This window comes from Brienomyrus brachyistius, chromosome 7 (genome assembly GCF_023856365.1).
Source record: "Brienomyrus brachyistius isolate T26 chromosome 7, BBRACH_0.4, whole genome shotgun sequence".
In the NCBI taxonomy this organism is placed as follows: Eukaryota; Metazoa; Chordata; class Actinopteri; order Osteoglossiformes; family Mormyridae; genus Brienomyrus; species Brienomyrus brachyistius.
This window is the reverse complement of record NC_064539.1, coordinates 25,411,899-25,430,402: the sequence shown is the minus strand read 5'-3', so window position 1 is coordinate 25,430,402 and position 18,504 is coordinate 25,411,899. Positions and strand designations below refer to the sequence as shown.

Below are 18,504 nucleotides of genomic sequence, written 5' to 3'. Positions count from 1 at the left end.
GAAGTCAGAAAATGACAACAATTTCACAATCATAATTTAAATTTCCTTAGTTGGCTGGGTGATATTTATTTCAGGCTCGTTCGGTCTCCTTAATATGGATTTTTTTCCACCATCATCCTGTTGTTCTTTAAATAATTCAGATTGCATGTAGGCACACCTTATTAAGTAAAACTGACATTGATAAAAAAATATATATATACATATTTTTTAATTTTATATCCCCCCCACATCTGGGAGGGTGGCACCCGAGCGCCCCCTATGGGTCAGCCGCCACTGTAGTATATCAAAAGAGAATTCTGAGGCAAGTAGCCTTTGTCAATCATCATGCCTAAAATCGTGGAAATATTCCCACCCCTTGCTACCTTAAGTTTGCAGAGTTAGTAAGCTAGTAAAAGAGGAGCTCCGAATGTTATACTGTTTTATGGCTACTGTCCGCTACACACCTTAGTCGCCTCCAACTGGGATTCAAGTGTTCCTGATTCTTCCACCATGCAAGACCTGCACAGGAGTGAGTAAGAATGAGCGGGGTTATTGGGGGTCGTGGTGGGGGGCAGGGGGGGAGCGAAGGCTTTCATCCATCACACACAAGCCACACCCCAGCTACAGCAGCATATTTTCCACCCTCTTCGGTAAATAAGGGATAATAGCCCCGAATATGGAATTGCTGGAGAAAAAAAACTTACACTTCAGCCAATGGGCAGTCAGACTCTATTCAGAGGTGACGAATGCACACCCACAGAACTAAATACTTGATGGGAAAGATCACTGAGAAAGACCTTTTTGTGCAAATTACTTTTTAACCAGCAAATCTGTGTCCAATTAAAGATTTAGTGCTCCATACGTGTCTACTATGAACGGTGAGGATTTTTGGATGTCACACTCTGCTAAAAACGGGGTGTTGACTATGTTTTCATGAAAATCAACCAAAAACGCAAAACTTCAAAACAACTCATAGGGAAATAGAAAATGGAACAAAACATAGTAATTGATTTGGAAGCCAAGTGCCGTCTTTCTGGAAAGCATTCTATGTATGAATTTTGCATAAGCTACAGCCAAGCCTCTTACAAAACGCCTAAATATCATGGAATAGAAAGTAAGTCGGCAGATTATTTTTGGTTTTTGGCTTTAATTAATCTACTTCCTTAGACATATTTCCATACATATTTCTAAATAATTGAATGACGTGGTAAAACCATTTCTTCCAAACTGTCTAACCATGACCACAAATGCAATGTTTCCCAGAATGCACTTGCCCCCCTAGTCTGCGTGGTTCAGTGCATGCCAAAGAAGCCCACCTGTAACCATGGTAACCGATACCATGCCAGTTTAAGCTTTAGCATTCAGGGGTGGAAAATGCATGCATTTTAGACAAACCTTTACATTATACTTTTATGCTCCCATCATTTTGACTGTTTCAAACTACAATATTGATATTGACAGAAGTTTGTCATCCAGAGTGTATCAATGAAAGCTGAAGGGATGACCCACACACTCAGAGCCCAATGCAACCATAATATAATATTAGTAAGCACGAGATATAATAGCAGTTTCCACCCTTGTAAATCTGGTGCATTGAAATCCTCAAAAGGAAAACCAACACCATGGACTCCTGAGAGGTGTATTATATGTAAGCAGGTCTTGGGGGAAGAGCAGGTCAATCAGGAAGTGGAGCCAAATCTTACGATGCCACAGAGCCACATTAGTTAAGCTGAAGGGGGGGGGGGGGGGCGCAGATGGGACACGAGGAGATGCCACTCGGCGCGTGTTTGGGGGGAAGCGTGAGTGGGCGTGGCTTGGTGTGAGGGTAGGCAGCAAATGGGCTGAGCAGAAGGGAGGGGGTGCAAATGGAACCAGAAATAGCAGAAGAGAACCTTCCGGAAAGGTCATCATCGACTTCGTACTGATAGACACGGATAACCCGGCGATAGGCTATGCTATTTGGAAACAGGAGGGGGGTTGAGAGACAGTGTAAATACTAGGGAAAAGGAAAGAAAAACAGAATCACAGAGACAAATGATGTCACAAAAGGTAAAGAGGACCACTGTTATACAGTCAGCTGAAACGGAGAGAAAGCAGACAGACACATTGAGTGGGACATTAATTCTAGAACTTTTTTGAGGATGAAAATACAAGAGCAATAAAACTTAAGCTGTGGTTAGAGATTGAGAGGCTGTAGTTACTAGCAGGCAGACAAACCCCATTTCCCATCCTGCCGATACACAGACCCCAGCTTAACGCCACTGTTCCCTATTTCCTTTGTAATCAGTCGCGAACGACATATTTTCTCAGCAGTACGTCCGTGTTCATATAGACAATGCAACATACAGGGTTATGACTCTCACAACATAAGAAAGGGCACATTAAACAGCTCAAACCAAACAGAAAGAGGGAGAAAATGTGATATTTACCCATCCAGAAGATATGTCCTGATTCGGAAAAGTGATCCCAGGAAGCAGGAAAGGTTGCAGGATGGGTTGGGGGAGTGGATGGGAAGAAAAACAAGAGAAAGAACAATGATTAGAAACAAAGCAGTGATGACATTAGCAATGAATGTGCAACAGACACACATTTGTACTCGCATCTCTGTGGAGACTCTACACATTCATTTCTATGGGGAAAACCCCAAATCTGAACAAGAACAATGACGACCTTCACCCCTACCCAAGCTTAACCATAAATAACCAAACAAAATACAAGACACTTAGCAATTTTAGGTTTTTTTTGACTGCGGTCGGAGGTTTTTATAAAATTGAGTTTCCCCTTGTGGTCCCCGCAAGGTCAAAATAACAGGTTTTTATCACTTTGTAGACACACACACACACACACACACACAGGCCACCTAGTGTAGTGAACTACAGCTATTGTGGGCTGATTCCCCACAATATCATAGACATGGTTAACATGAAAGACACTCAGTAGGTACAGCAGTGAGGAGGGGGGATTACCGGGTCTCCTGCAGCCACTGGTGGAAGGCGTTGGCGTGCTGTGCGAACTCCTGCCGCAGTTTGTCATTCTCCTCCTGCCGCCGCTGCTCCTTCTGCAGCTCCAGCTCTCGCTCCTGGAAAGAGATGGAAATAATTTTATAAACCACTAATCGTTTAACAACAACAAAAAAATGACTTGTGTATGTGTTTGCACTAAAAATGACACACCCAATGCAGAAGATTCCAGATATCATTTGTTATTTCAATACATGTGATGCTGGGTTAAACTGGAGTGAGTTAATTTATGTGCTAGATGGAAATAGTTCGTTATTTTTTCCATAAAACTCAAGAGTGTCAAAGGACTCTAGCCATGGACGACTATTAGGCCCGACCCGCTGACCTTGATAATCTTCTGCAGGTTCCTCCAGGTCTCCTCCAGGGCCTCCATGGTAAACCAGGTGTAGGGGTTGGACACCACCTGGTAGCTCTTGATCTGCTTGTCCAGTTCAGCCAGCTGGTTGAAGTCGGCCTCGGCGGAGCTGAGCGAGGATCGGAAGGCCTCGTGGGCGTCACGCAGAGCTCGGATTTCTTCCAGAGAGTTGCAGCGCACCGGGTCAGTCAGGTCCTCCTCGGCATTTTCAAACCAACTGTTAAAGGCTGATGCCTTCTTGGCGAAGGTCAGGAAGAGGTCTTCAACCTAGGAAGGGGGAACCTTGTAAGTGCATAGATTACTCACCCTAAATCCTGAAGTGTCTGAAATAAGTGAAATGGGCAACTCTGAAATGGTGCATTTCCCATGTAAGCCTCATGAAGCTGGCAGACAAGGCGGACCCCCACCCTCCGGAAGTGCTCCTGAGCATCCATCAGTCTCTTATTGCGGTCACCGGAGTCGGCCAGCAGCTGGTTCCAGCGCTTCATGAGTGCGGCATGACGGGCCTCGATGGCGCGAGACTGCACGTGCTCGGCCGCCAACAGCTGGTCCTTGAGCATGGTGATGTTGGAGATGCCCTCCTGCTGGAAGGCCTGCAGACCGGCATCAAACGTCTCCTGCAAAGATGGGACCAGAGAATGGATTAAGAGCAGAGAGACAGTGCATGAGGAGCATACTAAACACAACCAGAACACGGTCCAAATTCAGCAGTGATTTTATTAGATGTGATTTAGATCACTTTAATTTGTGTTGAAGTGTCCAATTTTTGAACAATCACTGTATTGATTTTGTGCTACAACAACCACCTGAGACTCTAGGTAACTAAAGCTGATCATGAAGTCTTAACATGAAAAGCATTACAATAATATACTATTGATGCAACAGGTCTGTTGAATTGTGGTTTTATAGGTTTTTGGCAGATGCCCTTCAACATCTGCGCCAGATTTGGGGTTTCATATCATTCCAACCGTGTCATAGTATTGGACCAGATTACTGTTTCAAATCGGTTTTTGGTTACTCCCATAATTATAACCTAAACAACAGATCAGTTCACCAATAAAATGGCGAGACCTTCAGAGACGACTGAGGGTTCTTCCTAAATAAGCGAGACCATCAGGAAAACAAGGCCCACCTGCTTAGTGAGGAGCGTCTGCACAGAGGAGAGATCACGGCCATAATCGTCTGTCTTCAGGCTCTTCTCTTTCTCACCTGAAAGAACATCAGCTCCATGTTTTCTTCAGTTTCTAGTGGCTGCTTTTCTCTAATAAAACTTTTTAAGTGCGTTGAGGAATAAGACAAACTTTAGTATTTAGGTCTACTAACTGCAACAGACTGTCCAACGTGTTGTTTTAACCCAAATCCGTGTAAATCTGCACGTACAACAGAGAGTGGAGTCATGATTTAGTGTCTTGTGTGTTTTATTTCTTCCGTCTTAGCCCACCAAGTCTGGTAGCTTTCTCCTCTGACTATTGTTCTGCTCCGCTTAACCCCATTTGTCCCCAAAAAGAAATTCAAACAGCCCGATATCATGACGCTGGTTCTCTTCTTAGCAGGATACATCACCACGACAACTCATGCTACAGGGCAAACCTGCTCCGGAGCAGGGACTGGTATCACAAAGCCAGCTTCTTTGCTTAGCCAGATAAGTTTGTGGATAACTGGCTTTTCGGTATCACAATGTAGGATCTCTTCTTTGCATGATATATCACTGCGGTAACTCATGTTACTGAGCCAAATTGCTCCAGAGCAGGTTAGCTGTCAAAAGGCTTGAACCAATCAAAGAGAAGTAGGCACTATATTGTCTGACATAGTAAATGGGTTAGAAAGTTCCCATCTCATGTGGTTCTGTCCAGCAAGCCTCCCACACATAGAAATTAGCAGGAATTTAGTTTCCTGATACTCCCTACACACCGATCCAGGATTCCACCACATCGGCCTTCCAGTTGAACTGCAGGAAAGCAGAGTTCTCGTCCAGCTTGACTTTCCTCTGTGCGGCTGCTCTTTCCAGCTCAGACACCTTCCCCTGCAGCGCCTTCACTTTTGTGCTGATGTTTTCAGCATGGTGATTGTCCTGCAGGACACAAGAGGCTCAAAACACGCCGATCTTCACAAACGCCAAAGTTCTCAGAGATGGGACCCGTGCAGTTTAGTTCATAGCTGCTTAAATGACAGGTTTGGTCTTCACCTTGCAGCACTGTCTGTAACTTATGCTGAACCTGAGTACTTGTGTCCATACATGACGTACCTTCTTAATGAGCTCCTCGCCGTTCAGACACACATCATTCACCCGGTCCCTGTGTACCGTGAAGTCCGTCTCAAACGCCTCGTGCTTCTTCAGTAATCCCTGGGTAAGGAGAACGCCAAGACTTTCCACAAAACATCAACCTCCCTGATCTGTCGACTGAAGTTAAAGACTAGCAAGTCCAAAGGAGCGACATGCTGGGACTGAAATGTACACGGTTTCAATAAAAGTGACTTGTGGAAACAGCAGGACATACAGAACCCCCCCCCCCCCCCCCCCACTTACCTGCACTGCCGCCAGCGTGTCTCCATAGTCCTCACTCGCCACTAGATTCAGTTTCTCATTAATCCAGGCCTCCTCTTCCTCCACGTTCGCCACAAACTGCTGGTATTCCAGCGACTCCTCCAGCCTCTGCCCTCTGCGGACACAGACACGCTTATCACAGCGATCCCTGGAAATGTTCTCTCTTACTGGGAACCAACTGCTACTGCGTGGGATTATAGAGGCCATCCATCAGCACCTGGCCCACTGTACTTTTCATTGGCTCTTTAAAATCGCCTCTCATTGGCTCTGGCTATAAGGTCCAAAAGCCCCGTACGTAAACACTCCCATGGTTGCGAATAATGAAAGGTACGGCCCAGAATGCCGGTCCACTCTAACAGATACACTGACTCAGGGTTTCTGGGGGGAGGGAGGGAGCAACCAAACTAAAGTCCCGCCTTCACAAATGTTCAGAATGTAGCGGAGGCTTAAACGGTGTGAAAAGCAGTGAACAAAAGGGGCAGCGTAGGCCGCACCGTGCAGCTGCCAGCTCCTTCAGCTCCATCCAGTGCTCCACAAACTGGGCCAGCCTCTGCTGGATCTCCTCCAGCCCCATGGTGTCATCCTCAGACAGCTTCTTCCCGGTCTCCAGCACAGACTTCCAGGGGAGAGGGAGATCGGATGAAGGAGGCAGAGGCAAAGGAGAAGAAGAACACATCACTGGGAGGTACTGGAAGAAGGTGGGGAGCTATGGGCCAATCTAGGTTGCATGTGCAGCAAGTTTGAGCAGTAAGTACGAAAAATGTACGAGGTGGTAGTCATGCAAAGAGGGTGCTAACGCAGTGCTAACGTCAGGCTAACGCTCTGTGCTCCTGTTTGGAATCTCGTACCTGTATTGCTGGGTCATGTGCTACCAGCTCAGCCTCCAGCCTCTTGTGCTTCTTTCTCAAATTCTGCACTCCCGTCAAGTCACGTCCGTAACCCTCCGAACTGACTAGTAGCTTCTTCTCTCTGTGTGTTAAAGGATGGAGGTTTGCAGGGCCGGCCGGTGGAGAGCTAGGGTCTGAAATATGCTTGCTCTCAGATTCTAAGCTTTCATTAATTTGCGGTTGAGAGATAAAACTTCAACATAATTCTGGGGGGAAAATAGCGATCCTTATCAAATATAAAAGGAGTGGGGGCTGCCTGGGTGTCTAAAACTTTGAGACAAACCCAGGATGCGAGGCATCAACTAAACCCAGGTTGGCCAAACTTACCCGCAAAGGACCAGTGCATATGCAGGTTTTTGGAATAACCTTTAGGTCAGCTGTTCAAACCCAGGTGTGAGGACTCTTCAGCCAATCAGTCCTCTAATTAGTAATCCAATTAGGAGGTTGCAGCGAAAACATGCACCCCCAACAGCAAAACCCAAATTATACACAAGGAGCTTTGAAATCAAAATTAAGAATGTTGTAAAGTTCAATTGTTCACACTAACTTAATCCAAGACTCTTCGTCATCCAGGTCCCTGAAGAACTGGTGCAGGCGGTGTGACTCGTTGAGCTTGGCGCGGCGCCCGGCCGCCATGCTCTTGATCTTGGTGAAGCGGCCATTGACAGCATCTCGCTTGTCCCGGACCAGCGAGGTGTCGAAGGCCTGGCTGGACATCAGGCTGTCAGCCTGGCTGTTCAGGTCCTTCAGACGGTCCTGGAGAGAAGACAGAAGTGACAGTGTTGGTCCCTGGTCCAAGGTCAATCTTGACAACATCATTGATGCAAAATCATGTTTGCCTCCCGAATTCAAATACAGTTTCGCATATTTCTAGATCACATTCAATAACTGAAAGTTAGTTTGGACTGAATTCAAAGACTCCTTGTCACCTCATGGGCAGAGATGTCAGCTTCCAGAAGCTGGTGCTTCTTCAGTAGGTTGTTCACAGAGGCCAAGTCTTTCCCATAATCCTCAGAGGCAAGTAGAGCCTCGACCTGAAAGCAGAGAAACAAAAGAAGGATGATCTCATGGTCATTGAGAGAGATTTTGGGGAGCTCCAGTGGAACGTGGATTGAGCTGTTGGCCTTTTACCTCAGACAGCCAGAAGTCAAAGTCCTTGATGCCTGTATTGAAGTTCTGCTGCTTGTTGGCCTCCTTCAGTTTCTGGCTCTTCTCTGATGATTTGCTCACCAGGAACTTCCACTGGTCATCCAGGGTGTTGAGTCGGGCCTGGCGGTGCCACACGCAGGTCATAGAGATGAAATCTCAGCAGTCACCCAATGTGAAGTCAATGACTTTCAGACAAACTTCATGCCAGCTTTTGCTTTACCTTTATTTTTAAATCAGAGAGTTAAGGTCCAGTTCTTATTTACAATGGCAATCTGGGCCTCACTCTGTAGCACAAGTACGCAGTGTATTTCCACCCTTGTGTGGACTCGCTAATGTCACCAGTGACTAGCCCAATTTATGCTAATTTTCCAGCCATCCATCCATTTTCCAAACCGCTTATCCTTCTGGGTCGTGGGGGGTCCGGAGCCTATCCCGGAAGCAATGGGCATGAGGTAGGGAACAGCCCTGACAATGCTTGGTCCAAATACAAACCAGAACCCTTTAATGTGTATCTGTTAAAGGCAGTGCAGGCCGGTGTCAGAGGTCGCTACCTTGACGGCGTCCTCGCTCCCAGCACAGGCCCCCCGGTTGATGAGCGAGTTGCCCATGTCAATCACGCCGCGGATGCGGTCGGCGTTGGCGTGCAGCTCCGCCTCGAAGGCCTGGTGCTTCTGGTGTTTGCTCTGGGAGGAGCGATGAAAGGAGGCAGCAAGACAGCGGCAGAGTCAGTACCTCAGAGTAGGATGGACGACCCAACCTCCAGCGCCTCCTCGCAGTCCGAATTCTTCCATACTGGCATTCTAGGTCTGACAGCATTTATGGTTCTGTACCGAAGTCAGTAGACAGGGGCAGAACATCTCTCCCCAAAGAAGTGAAACTTCTTGCATCTCAGTAACTCCAAGACTGAGAAGCTGTTGCTCTCGGTGCAGAACCAACATGCAGTAATAAACTAAAATGGCAATGGGGGGAGACTGACGATGCGAATAAAGTGAAGACAAACGCCACTGACACAGACAGCAATGCAGTCTCTGCAGACAAAGATGGACCACAGATGATAAACCAGCAAGAGGTCTTTTTTTTTGGGGGAGAGGGGTGCTTTTGGAGAGCAAACACCACCTAGGTTTTCTGATAACATCATTCCACACATTATGAAAAGCATAAATGGAGACTGGCTTGGCTATCAGCTGGTATGGCCTGCCACATGGGACATCTTCAGAGATGTAGAGTATCTGGATTTAGCAGACATTACTAGCAGAGCAAAAAAATGCAAAGCGAAATGCTGCAATTTCCTCTCATCTTGCTTAAATTTCCAACAAAATAAAACTTTTAAGTCATGGTTATTTAAAAAGAAATTAAGCCAATGTGTGGAATGATTTAAAACTTGCACATAAAAACACCCAGAGAAGAGCTGTAATTGGCACACAATCTCTAAACATAAAGGTGCCCTTAATTAATACTAAGGAATCAAACAGGCAAATAAGCAAGCAAGCGTCTGATTGTAGGTACGTGTGGGGCGCCCCGGGTGGGACCCCAGCGGAGCAGCACCCCTACAGGCTCGCCAGGGACATGGAGACACAACAGGAACCCGACGTGGGTTAGTCAGCATTGTCACACCACTTGACTTACCAGCAGTTTCGACAGCTAAAACCAACAGAAACAACAGAACAAGACAAGAAATTATTTTTTTTTTAATTAGGAGGGGCAGCACAAAGTGGAAACTGGAGTGTATTAATATAAAAAGTAGAGGAAAAAGGAACATTTTTAGTTTTTATTAAAATAATTTTTATAAAAAGCCACATATACAGGTAATTTATTCCATATGTGATGTAGGAAATTAGTAAATTAAAAAAATATATATATATATTATATAATAGATGCACATATTTAAAATAAGAGTGAGAACAGCCCTGCAGGGTATTCGGCTGCCGTACCTGGATGTTGGTGGGGTCCTTGTAGGACTCATCCATGGCGGTCTGCAGCTTCTCGCTGATCCAGGCCTCGATCTCGTCCACATCGCGGCTGAACTGCTGCAGGGTCTGCGACTCGCCCAGCTTGGAGCGCTTCTCGATCATCTGGGCCTTCAGACGGAGCCACCTGCCGCCACGGGCGACAACGGGCACATAAGCCGAGCCGGGACACCAGCAGCGAAACCACAGCCCCCGCAAAAAGGGGGGTGGAGGGGGGGCGCTCACCGGTCCAGGACGCTGTCGCGACGCCTGGAGATCTCTGGCTTGGCGTAGTGGTCAGCCACGATGAGCTGCTCCGCAAAGGACTGCAGGGCGGCGATCTTTTCCTCCTGCGGGACGGCGAAAGAGGAGAGGTGAGCTCAGAACAAGAAAGCTTCAGTCAAAGGGCCACAGGTGAAGGGGCCTACATGTGTCTACTCTGACCAAAGGAGGACCAGATAATTACATGTACTTTATTTACTTAGTTGATACCTACAGGTACAGGTGAGGACATTAGAACAGGGTTTACCAGACCCTGGGATAAATGGGCATAAGGGCTTTGCTCAACAGTGATACGTCTACTCTGCCAGACATGGAATTCAAACCCATGACCTTCTAGACATGGGCACAGATCCCTTAACCTGCTGAGTTGCACACTACCTTACATGTTTAATTCGTGGTTAAGCTTTATATCACAGGTAAGGAGAAGTGTTGGGGACAGGGAAGGGGACTGAGCACAGGACAGACCTGCACGTTGATGGCTTTGTCAAAGTCCTCGTGCTTCTTGATGAGCGCCTCCACGCTGTCCAGGGAGTCGCCTTTGTCGTCGCCGGCCAGGAAGGCCTCCCGTGCGGCCATCCACGTCTCTGCCTGCTCGCAGTCACGGTTGAAGAGCTGCGGGGGGGCGAAGAGGGGGTGAGTGCACAGATGTGCGATGCGGAGCCCAGGTCTGACTGAACAAACCAGACGGGTTTATAGCACAAAAAAAAAATCTGCTGCCGTTTCATCAATGTCATCCGCTTTTCTTGATGAAATGAGGTTACGGTCGACGCGTGTGTGTAGCGACAGGGCTAATGCTACGCAGATGCGGCACCACAGAGATGGGGGCCCACCTGCAGCTCCAGGCACTGGTCGAGCACCATGCGCCTCTGCACCCAGGCCTTCTCCAGGTCGGCCCGCTCACGCTCCAGCGTCGCCATCTTCTCCTGAATCTCGGGGCTGGCGTAGTGGCCGCGTTCCAGCAGCTGCTTCCCGAACTGCTCGAAGGCCTGGAAAGTCCCGGCGCGGGCGTCGATTTCCGTGCGGTGCTCCTGCGGGAGGAAGAGGATGTATGACGTCGCAGGCCCGAGGAGCAGAGCTTCTGGAACAGACGGTTCACATTTTTGCTCCCCCCCCTCGGCTCCCGAAGTTGCAAGGGAGCAAAAACATGGGCTCCTGTGGGTTCCTGAGGACCAGACTGGGAAACACTGCTATTGGGTGTAAGTAAACCTCAGGTGTGTCCTGAATAGTACCTGATGCCTCTCCAACAGGGCCTCAGCTCCAGTTACATCCTTGGCCAGCTCCTCCGAGGACACCAGCCCACGGATGCCGTTGATCCAGGACTGGAGATCCCTATGTGGGTCAATGAAGAGCAGCTTTCATACAAGGTGACAGACACATGATCCCACTCCCCCGTCACCTCACCTGTCCTTTTCATCTTTCACACTCCCAGTGTTTGCCCTTTCCCCCCTATACTAAGCTGGCCTTTTCATACCTACGATACCTGCATTGGCCATTTTAACATGGCAACTCACCCATGGGGAATTCTAAAGATGTGGAGAGAAAAAAGAACCGCAATATGTACTTCCTCCCATTTAAATATTAATTCTTCTTCGGGGGAAGTTTACTCTCACATAATTGTCCGGTTTTCCTACGACCAATCAGGAGCATCCACACGCTCATAGGAGTTTTACTTACGTAAAAATGTTCTGAGGGCAGAAGGAGAAACGATTGGTTCAGAGCGAAAACCAATCATTGTATAGGAGGAGGTATTTAAGCAACTAGAGGAGGCAGGATAAAGACATGTTTGCTTGGTCCCACCTCCTGGAGTTGCTTGACTCCCACGAGCCATCCACATATGCATTTCTACCAGAAGACAAATAATCCCTCCACACCTGAAGTCGCTGAGGAAGCGCTGCAGGTCGTGGGAGCTGCCCAGCTTCTCCTTGCGCTGGTCGGCCCGGTCCACCAGGCTGCCCCAGGCAGCGTTCAGTTCGGCACACTTCTCATGGATGTCGTCCATAGACTCCGGGTGCACTTGGATGAGTCGCTCCGCTGTTTCCTCCAGGGAGTTCACCTGGCAAGAACAACACAAGGGATATTTATAGGGACTGGGAAACTACGCCTGCTGTCCTGTCACCTTGGCGTACATTAATACCACTAGATTTTTGATTGACAATTTATAGCAATTAGGTGAAAGACATTCATCTGGGCCAGAGTATGCAGGATGAAGAACTTTTGCCAAGAAATCATAATAGATAAAGATAATGCCTGGAATTCATCTTATGGTTGTTACATTTATAGAAAGTCTAAGAACTTTTTTGGGGACAAAAGGGTCATTATACACCATGCTTCAAAAGAAAAGGGGTCAGTGCTTTCACAGGTCAGGGATCACGGCGGCCACCTTGTCTCCCAGGGCGGCCAGGTCTCTCTCAAAGCCCTCATGTTTTCGCTGCAGCGCCTGCACACTGGCCAGGTCGTGCCCATAATTGTCCGTGTTCAGGGCCTGGTCCTTCTCCTCGATCCACTCCTTGGTCTCATCAGCATCCCTGTAGTGAAGCAGAAACCCCAAACCTCGTCATCATGGTTATGAAGTACGACACCCAAACTTTTGGATGCATGAGGACCTAGCGAGCGCACCTGTGGAACCTCTGCACCTCATGGGCACTGCCCAGCAGGTTGGCCCGGTCCTCCACCAGCTGCTGAAGGGACCTCCAGCGGTCATTCATCTCCTGGCAAGCACCACATATCAGTCACCAATTAGAGACCCACATCGCTGTGCTGGCAGCCAATCAGACACACTGGCAATCAGCCAGCACTAGCACTGTCAGCTGTCATAAAACAACAATTTGACAAAATACAACTGACACTAAACAGTTTAATATTTATAACCATTTAGCTAGTAATTTAAGATGTTCATGACCTTAAAGAAATGCAGAATATTAATGAAGGAAGGAGTGTCGTTCATTTTGACACAAAGGGTTTGTGATGACATGATCCAATGAGTAGGATGAGGGTCAAAGCAGAGATGGAGATGCAGGTTTTTGGGATGAAGGTGAATCATGCAGACATGATAAGACATCTGACTGGCCAACAACAGCAAGGTTATGAGGCTTTAATCCAAAGTCCTACAGACGGAAACTGTAACAAAGGGACCCGAGTCACAAAAGATAGTGTGAGGACCAAAACTCCGAGAAGAGCACAACTGCCATGGGAGGATGGTGGAGGGACACCAGACAGGCGGCCTGGGGAGGGTTAGTGGGCTCCACAGAGTGACCTAGATGCGGGGGGGGGGGAGGGGGGGGATTGTCTCACATGGATAAGGAAGGAGAGTTGGGGATCAGGATAATGAGGAGTGATGAGGAAACAGTGGAGGTAAAATTTACCTTGAAATCATTAAAGTTTGCCACTGTCTGCACAGCCAACCGTACAGACTACAACAAATAAAATGAAAATTACAGAAGGAATCGTGAGGAGAGAGAGAAGACAGAATATACAACCGGCAGAACCCTTGGCGGTTCTAGGTAACCAACCGCCAGAAGAACATTCAGAATCCACCAGAAAAACTGGGAATGGAAGATGAACCATACAAGACTGAGATGTAAGAATAAAGTTCTGGGCAACGCGCACGTTTGTACTGGTGTTTATACACGTGAGTGGCCCTGTGTGACTGTGAACGGGAAGGCTGGGGGGGGGTTCCATTCTAGGAGGGGGCACGGGACGCAGGAGGGTGGATCGGAATATTGAAACAAGAGTAAGAAGGCGAAGAACCAGGCCTATTTGAGAAAAAGTTAAAGGAACCGTAAAGGATTTTGGGAAATGTCATTTCGTACTTAATGAACAGATCACCTGGAGACAGATCTCACTTTTTAGCTGATTGAAGATACTATGCATGGGGTGGGATAGAGAACAGGCAAGTCGGGAAACTGTATCCAGTCAAGCTTCCTGAGCTTGTGTGTTCACCACAAACTGTGCCCCCCTAATATTCCCTTAGTGCAGTGGTTCACAATCTCGGTCCTCGGGACCCACTGCCCTGCTTGTTCTCCAGCTATCCCTGCCCTACACACTGCTGATTACCTGGATCAGGTGTGTTCAGTCAATCAGAAGCTGAAAGACAGCTGGGACTTGTGTGTGGGGCAGGGATAGCAGGAAAACATGCAGGGCAGTGGGGCCCGAGGACCGAGTTTAAGAACAACTGTCTTAGGGCATGTTGGCCCTGTGTAAAACAATACTGATTGATTTGATCCTTAAACAATTTTATGCTTCACAAGAGAAAAAAGGAAAAAAGGGAAAAAAAAATGTAATCAATGATTTCTTCAAAATGAGCAGACGTGAAATCATTTGAACTGGCACGGTTGAACTTTTTTACCTTCCAAGGGGAAGCACTTTTTCTGTCTGTTTCATCCTGTAAAACACAAAAAAGAAATCAGATTAAAAGTAATAATTGCACAGCTTTGATGTGGGTACAGGCACAGAAAAGGCACACATGCCGATCATTAACTGCGGGCATGCAAGCCGAAAACTTACATTTCCAGCTCCTGGGGCAGAGCCCAGTAGCTCTTGTTGCTGAATGAGAAATGAAACAGATCAAAGCCGTGTTTTAAAACCAGATTAAGCATCTCAGCTTACTTTCACACTGACCTTTTCTATCCATTTTTATTATCTATTTTCTATTTATCATCGGCATACAGAAATAATTATCACAAGGATTACTATAAGGTCCAAAAATGTGATAGATCACAGATGTCACCGTCCGTTCCAGGATTACAGAGTTATCAAGATTCAAGATGGCTTATTGTCATTCCGAGAACATGAGGGCAGCATGTTAGAAAACAAAATGAGGTACTGAGGTCCCATGAACAGCTGTAATTTAAAAGAAACATCACACATAACCTCTCATGGGTTTGTAGCAGAGGTACAAAGTACAGCTTCATTCACAAGTACAAATCCAGACCAAGATTTTATTTCAATCAACCAGCTGAGCACTCTGTGACTGTGACTCTTCAAACTCAACAGGTTGGTTAAAACTCAGACTTTCCACCTCTGCTATGTAGCCAAGCCTTTTCCCCACCACCGTAGCCATGCCGTCTCACCTGGGCCTGCAGGAGCTGTGGTTCCTCCACCATCAGGCCCTCAGCCTCCAGCTCTGAAGCCACGTTGTTAATTTCCTTTAGACGGGACTCATTCGCCTTTAGGTCCTGTTTAATAAAAGGAGAAAAATTAGCGGCTGCAACAGGAGTCACACGTTCCCATTGAACAATAGAGAGAGGGATGCACCTTCTGGAAGTCGTCAATCTTCTTCTGCAGCACTTCCACCTGCTCCAGGTCAGAGGCCTCCTCCTGGCCGGTGAGGGAACCCTCCTTATCTCCAATCCACTGCAGCAGCTCGCTAGCCTCGCGGTATACCATAAACTTCTTGCAGCTTTTCATCAGCTTGTCCTTGCGATTCTCCCCCAGTTCCAGTAGAGCACCGTACCTGAAGGGAGGCCGAGTTGTCAATTTCTGGTGCGATAAGGTGAGGGATATAGGAGTTAAACGTATCAGCACATACTCTGACGTTAAGGGACCCACACATCATTTTTGAATGGTAGCAGTTGGTAAACGCCATACAGGGTAGTGTAGGGCTTTTTTTGTTTTAATGACCTCAGGGCACCCTAGAGGATTCGTACTGATTCTCAATCTGCTCCTGCCGCAGGCCAATGCTGCCTTGCTCCTCCAGGAGGTTCTCCTGGGATGAAGACTGGGTTGGGTCCAGCTTCTTCACGTAAGCCGCCGGCACGAAGCCCTGACGGTCATTCACCTCCACCTTCCACCAGTCCTGCAGGGAGGGGATCAAGGAGGTAAGAAGCCCAGTCCAGCTAGGTCAGTCGAACCCAGTGTTAGAGACTTCTTTCCTTCTTCATCCTTTTTAATTCAACTAACACTGATCCAAAGCAGCTGTTGGAGAACTTGGAGTTTACAAATCAGATAGCTGGGCTGTGAGCACACCACAACTCCACACATGGAGAAATTCTCAAAGGCCACCTTGTTGGAGCTGTTCAGCAGGGTGAGGATGTCGCCCTTCTTCATGGTGACCTCGCGGGGGCTCTTCTCCTGGTAATCGTACAGGGCCAGCACCAGCTCCTTCCCGGTCTCATCATCTGTGGGGGCTACTTGTTGCTTTTGGGAAAGACATGGACATTTCAGGACAAATCCGGTTCTGAAACACCAGCGTCAGTGTTTTATTTAGTAGATTAGGGGTCACAGGTCTGGGGGATCAGACTCACCCTGCACGTCTCGGCCTCCTCCCTGAGGGTCTCAATGCTGCTCCTGTAGGCGCTCAGGTCTGACATCAGCGCTTCATGCTTTTTCAGGAGAGCCTGGTTTGGAGGATGGGAGGACATAATGTTGAAGGTAGATTCTGAAACCAAGAACATCGACTGAAAATCTGTACCAGGCTCTTCAAAGTGATTTGAAGACTAGATACTTATAAGGTCTGGCTTGCATAAAATTTCTCCAAAACTTCCTTATTTGAAAGATGCAGACATGTATAACACCTTCATCTACTACGTTCGTCCATCTCGTTTGTTAACATCAGTTACTGTCGGCTGTCTCAATGGTGCCCAGCAAATGATATGGGTTTTGTAAACATTAGCGGACTTTTTGGGACAGGCCTGGGTTTTTAAAGAGATGGTCTTATATCGCTGCAGACAGGAGCTGAGTGGGAGGGGCAATGATGAGAAGGAGGGGCAATGTCGAGTAGGAGGGGTTTATGAGGGGCAGGAGAGGTTCAGATAACAGGCTTCTCGTTACAAACCCCTCCCACATTGCGTCTCCTGTGTGACACTGCGTCTCCTGTGTGACACTGCGTCTCCTGTGTGACACTGCCCCTCTCACTCGACATTCGGTTCCTCCCCTGCTTGCTGCTGGACCGCACCACCCCTCCGCCCTGCTGAAGGAAGCAGCTTCCTCGCCTGCCTGCCCAGACATCAGCAGGACCTTCCACAATTATACCAGAACTTCATGCAATTTTACTTTATAACTTCCTCTTCCGGCCTCAGGCAGATGGGCTCCCCCTTTGAGTCTGGTTGCTCACTGGAGGCATTGGACAGGAACAATGCAAAGCGCTTTGAGGCAATGCAATATTGTGAAAATACGATATATAAAAAAACTGATAGCCTCTGCCTGCCCCCTCATTTCCCCTAACCTCACCCTCTCGCAGACCTCTGCCCCTCACCTCAGCAGAGTCTTCATCCTTGCCATAATCATTGCTCCCCACGATGGGCTCCTTCTCCCGCATCCAGGACTCTGCCTCGTTGGCGTCAGCGAAGTACTGCTGAGCCTGCAGCGAGTCCTCCAGGTCCTGGCATCGCTGGGTGGCCTTGCTCTTCAGTCCCTCCCAGCGCCTGCCCAGCTCATCCAGCCGTGCGAGGACTTCATCCTTGGCGAAGTGCCCTGGGGACACAGCAATCAGTATGACCCATAATGTACGCCGACATCACGATACAAAACTGCGCATTTCACTTTCATCAATTATTGTCAAAACGAGGTGAGTGAGTCCAGGAATAAGCGACAGCGGCCTACCATTGTCCACCGCAGCCTGACCCTTCTGGCTGACGGCATTGATCCGGGGCTCATGTGCAGTTATCTCAGCCTGCAGAGCTTTATGCTTCTTCAGCAGGTTCTGGACCCCAATTAGATCCTTACCTGGGTAGGAGAGAGACAGAAGACTAATGAGCACTTAAGAACAGCAATCGAATCGATTGTAAAACGCGAAGGACAAATCAAATCTGTCTGGCATGTCATCAGGAATCAAAGCTTGTCTGTCACAGTTAGGGCCGGGGGGGGTGGGTGGGAACCTGCAATCTATCCTAGAGAGCGCAGGGAGCAGAGTTGGGATACACCCACACTGCAAAAACAGCCTTTAAGGTGGCTCTGATTGGCCTGCATGGTGGTGCAGTGGTTAGCACTGTCGCCTCACACCTCTGGGACCCGGGTTCGAGTCTCCACGTGGGTCACACATGTGTGTGGAGTTTGCATGTTCTCCCCATGTTGTCGTAGGGTTTCCTCTGGGTACTCCGGTTTCCCCCCACAGTCCAAAAACATGCTGAGGCTAATTGCAGTTGCTAAATTGCCCGTGGGTGTGCATGTGAGAGTGAATGGTGTGTGAGTGTGCCCTGCGATGGGCTGGCCCCCCATCCTGGGTTGTTCCCTGCCTCGTGCCCATTGCTCCGGACCCCCCGCAACCCAGTAGAATAAGCGGTTTGGAAAATGGATGGATGGATGTATGTTTCTGTTTTGAGACCAGATGGCCTAAAACTAGCAAAGTTTTCTGCCTGTGCAGTAAAAAAATTGTGCATCCCAGGACGGGATGCTGGTCCATCAC

General features: G+C 48.0%; 1 protein-coding gene across 7 annotated transcripts in view; it reads right to left on the bottom strand.

The window, feature by feature from the left end:
• LOC125746549 (spectrin alpha chain, non-erythrocytic 1-like) overlaps positions 1 to 18,504 on the bottom strand; it is a 35,192-nt gene that overhangs the window by 1,791 nt on the left and 14,897 nt on the right. The window contains exons 17-51 of one of the 7 annotated variants that reach the window (XM_049020641.1): positions 17,703 to 17,825; positions 17,356 to 17,573; positions 16,406 to 16,498; positions 16,164 to 16,298; positions 15,809 to 15,957; positions 15,417 to 15,615; positions 15,233 to 15,337; positions 14,667 to 14,705; positions 14,509 to 14,544; positions 13,526 to 13,573; positions 12,780 to 12,871; positions 12,544 to 12,688; positions 12,035 to 12,216; positions 11,393 to 11,492; positions 10,994 to 11,191; positions 10,629 to 10,775; positions 10,128 to 10,231; positions 9,867 to 10,029; positions 9,562 to 9,576; positions 8,487 to 8,618; positions 7,918 to 8,055; positions 7,716 to 7,820; positions 7,334 to 7,542; positions 6,748 to 6,868; positions 6,394 to 6,515; positions 5,882 to 6,014; positions 5,600 to 5,698; positions 5,266 to 5,425; positions 4,487 to 4,563; positions 3,762 to 3,971; positions 3,325 to 3,621; positions 2,946 to 3,058; positions 2,409 to 2,426; positions 1,872 to 1,934; positions 444 to 498 (exon numbers count right to left, since the gene is read on the bottom strand). In XM_049020641.1, coding sequence (XP_048876598.1) covers positions 444 to 498; positions 1,872 to 1,934; positions 2,409 to 2,426; positions 2,946 to 3,058; positions 3,325 to 3,621; positions 3,762 to 3,971; positions 4,487 to 4,563; positions 5,266 to 5,425; positions 5,600 to 5,698; positions 5,882 to 6,014; positions 6,394 to 6,515; positions 6,748 to 6,868; positions 7,334 to 7,542; positions 7,716 to 7,820; positions 7,918 to 8,055; positions 8,487 to 8,618; positions 9,562 to 9,576; positions 9,867 to 10,029; positions 10,128 to 10,231; positions 10,629 to 10,775; positions 10,994 to 11,191; positions 11,393 to 11,492; positions 12,035 to 12,216; positions 12,544 to 12,688; positions 12,780 to 12,871; positions 13,526 to 13,573; positions 14,509 to 14,544; positions 14,667 to 14,705; positions 15,233 to 15,337; positions 15,417 to 15,615; positions 15,809 to 15,957; positions 16,164 to 16,298; positions 16,406 to 16,498; positions 17,356 to 17,573; positions 17,703 to 17,825 — 4,343 coding nt within the window. The remainder of the gene's footprint in view (positions 1 to 443; positions 499 to 1,871; positions 1,935 to 2,408; positions 2,427 to 2,945; positions 3,059 to 3,324; positions 3,622 to 3,761; positions 3,972 to 4,486; positions 4,564 to 5,265; positions 5,426 to 5,599; positions 5,699 to 5,881; positions 6,015 to 6,393; positions 6,516 to 6,747; positions 6,869 to 7,333; positions 7,543 to 7,715; positions 7,821 to 7,917; positions 8,056 to 8,486; positions 8,619 to 9,561; positions 9,577 to 9,866; positions 10,030 to 10,127; positions 10,232 to 10,628; positions 10,776 to 10,993; positions 11,192 to 11,392; positions 11,493 to 12,034; positions 12,217 to 12,543; positions 12,689 to 12,779; positions 12,872 to 13,525; positions 13,574 to 14,508; positions 14,545 to 14,666; positions 14,706 to 15,232; positions 15,338 to 15,416; positions 15,616 to 15,808; positions 15,958 to 16,163; positions 16,299 to 16,405; positions 16,499 to 17,355; positions 17,574 to 17,702; positions 17,826 to 18,504) is intronic. The other 6 variants (XM_049020645.1, XM_049020642.1, XM_049020644.1 and 3 more) reach the window with 6 other exon arrangements.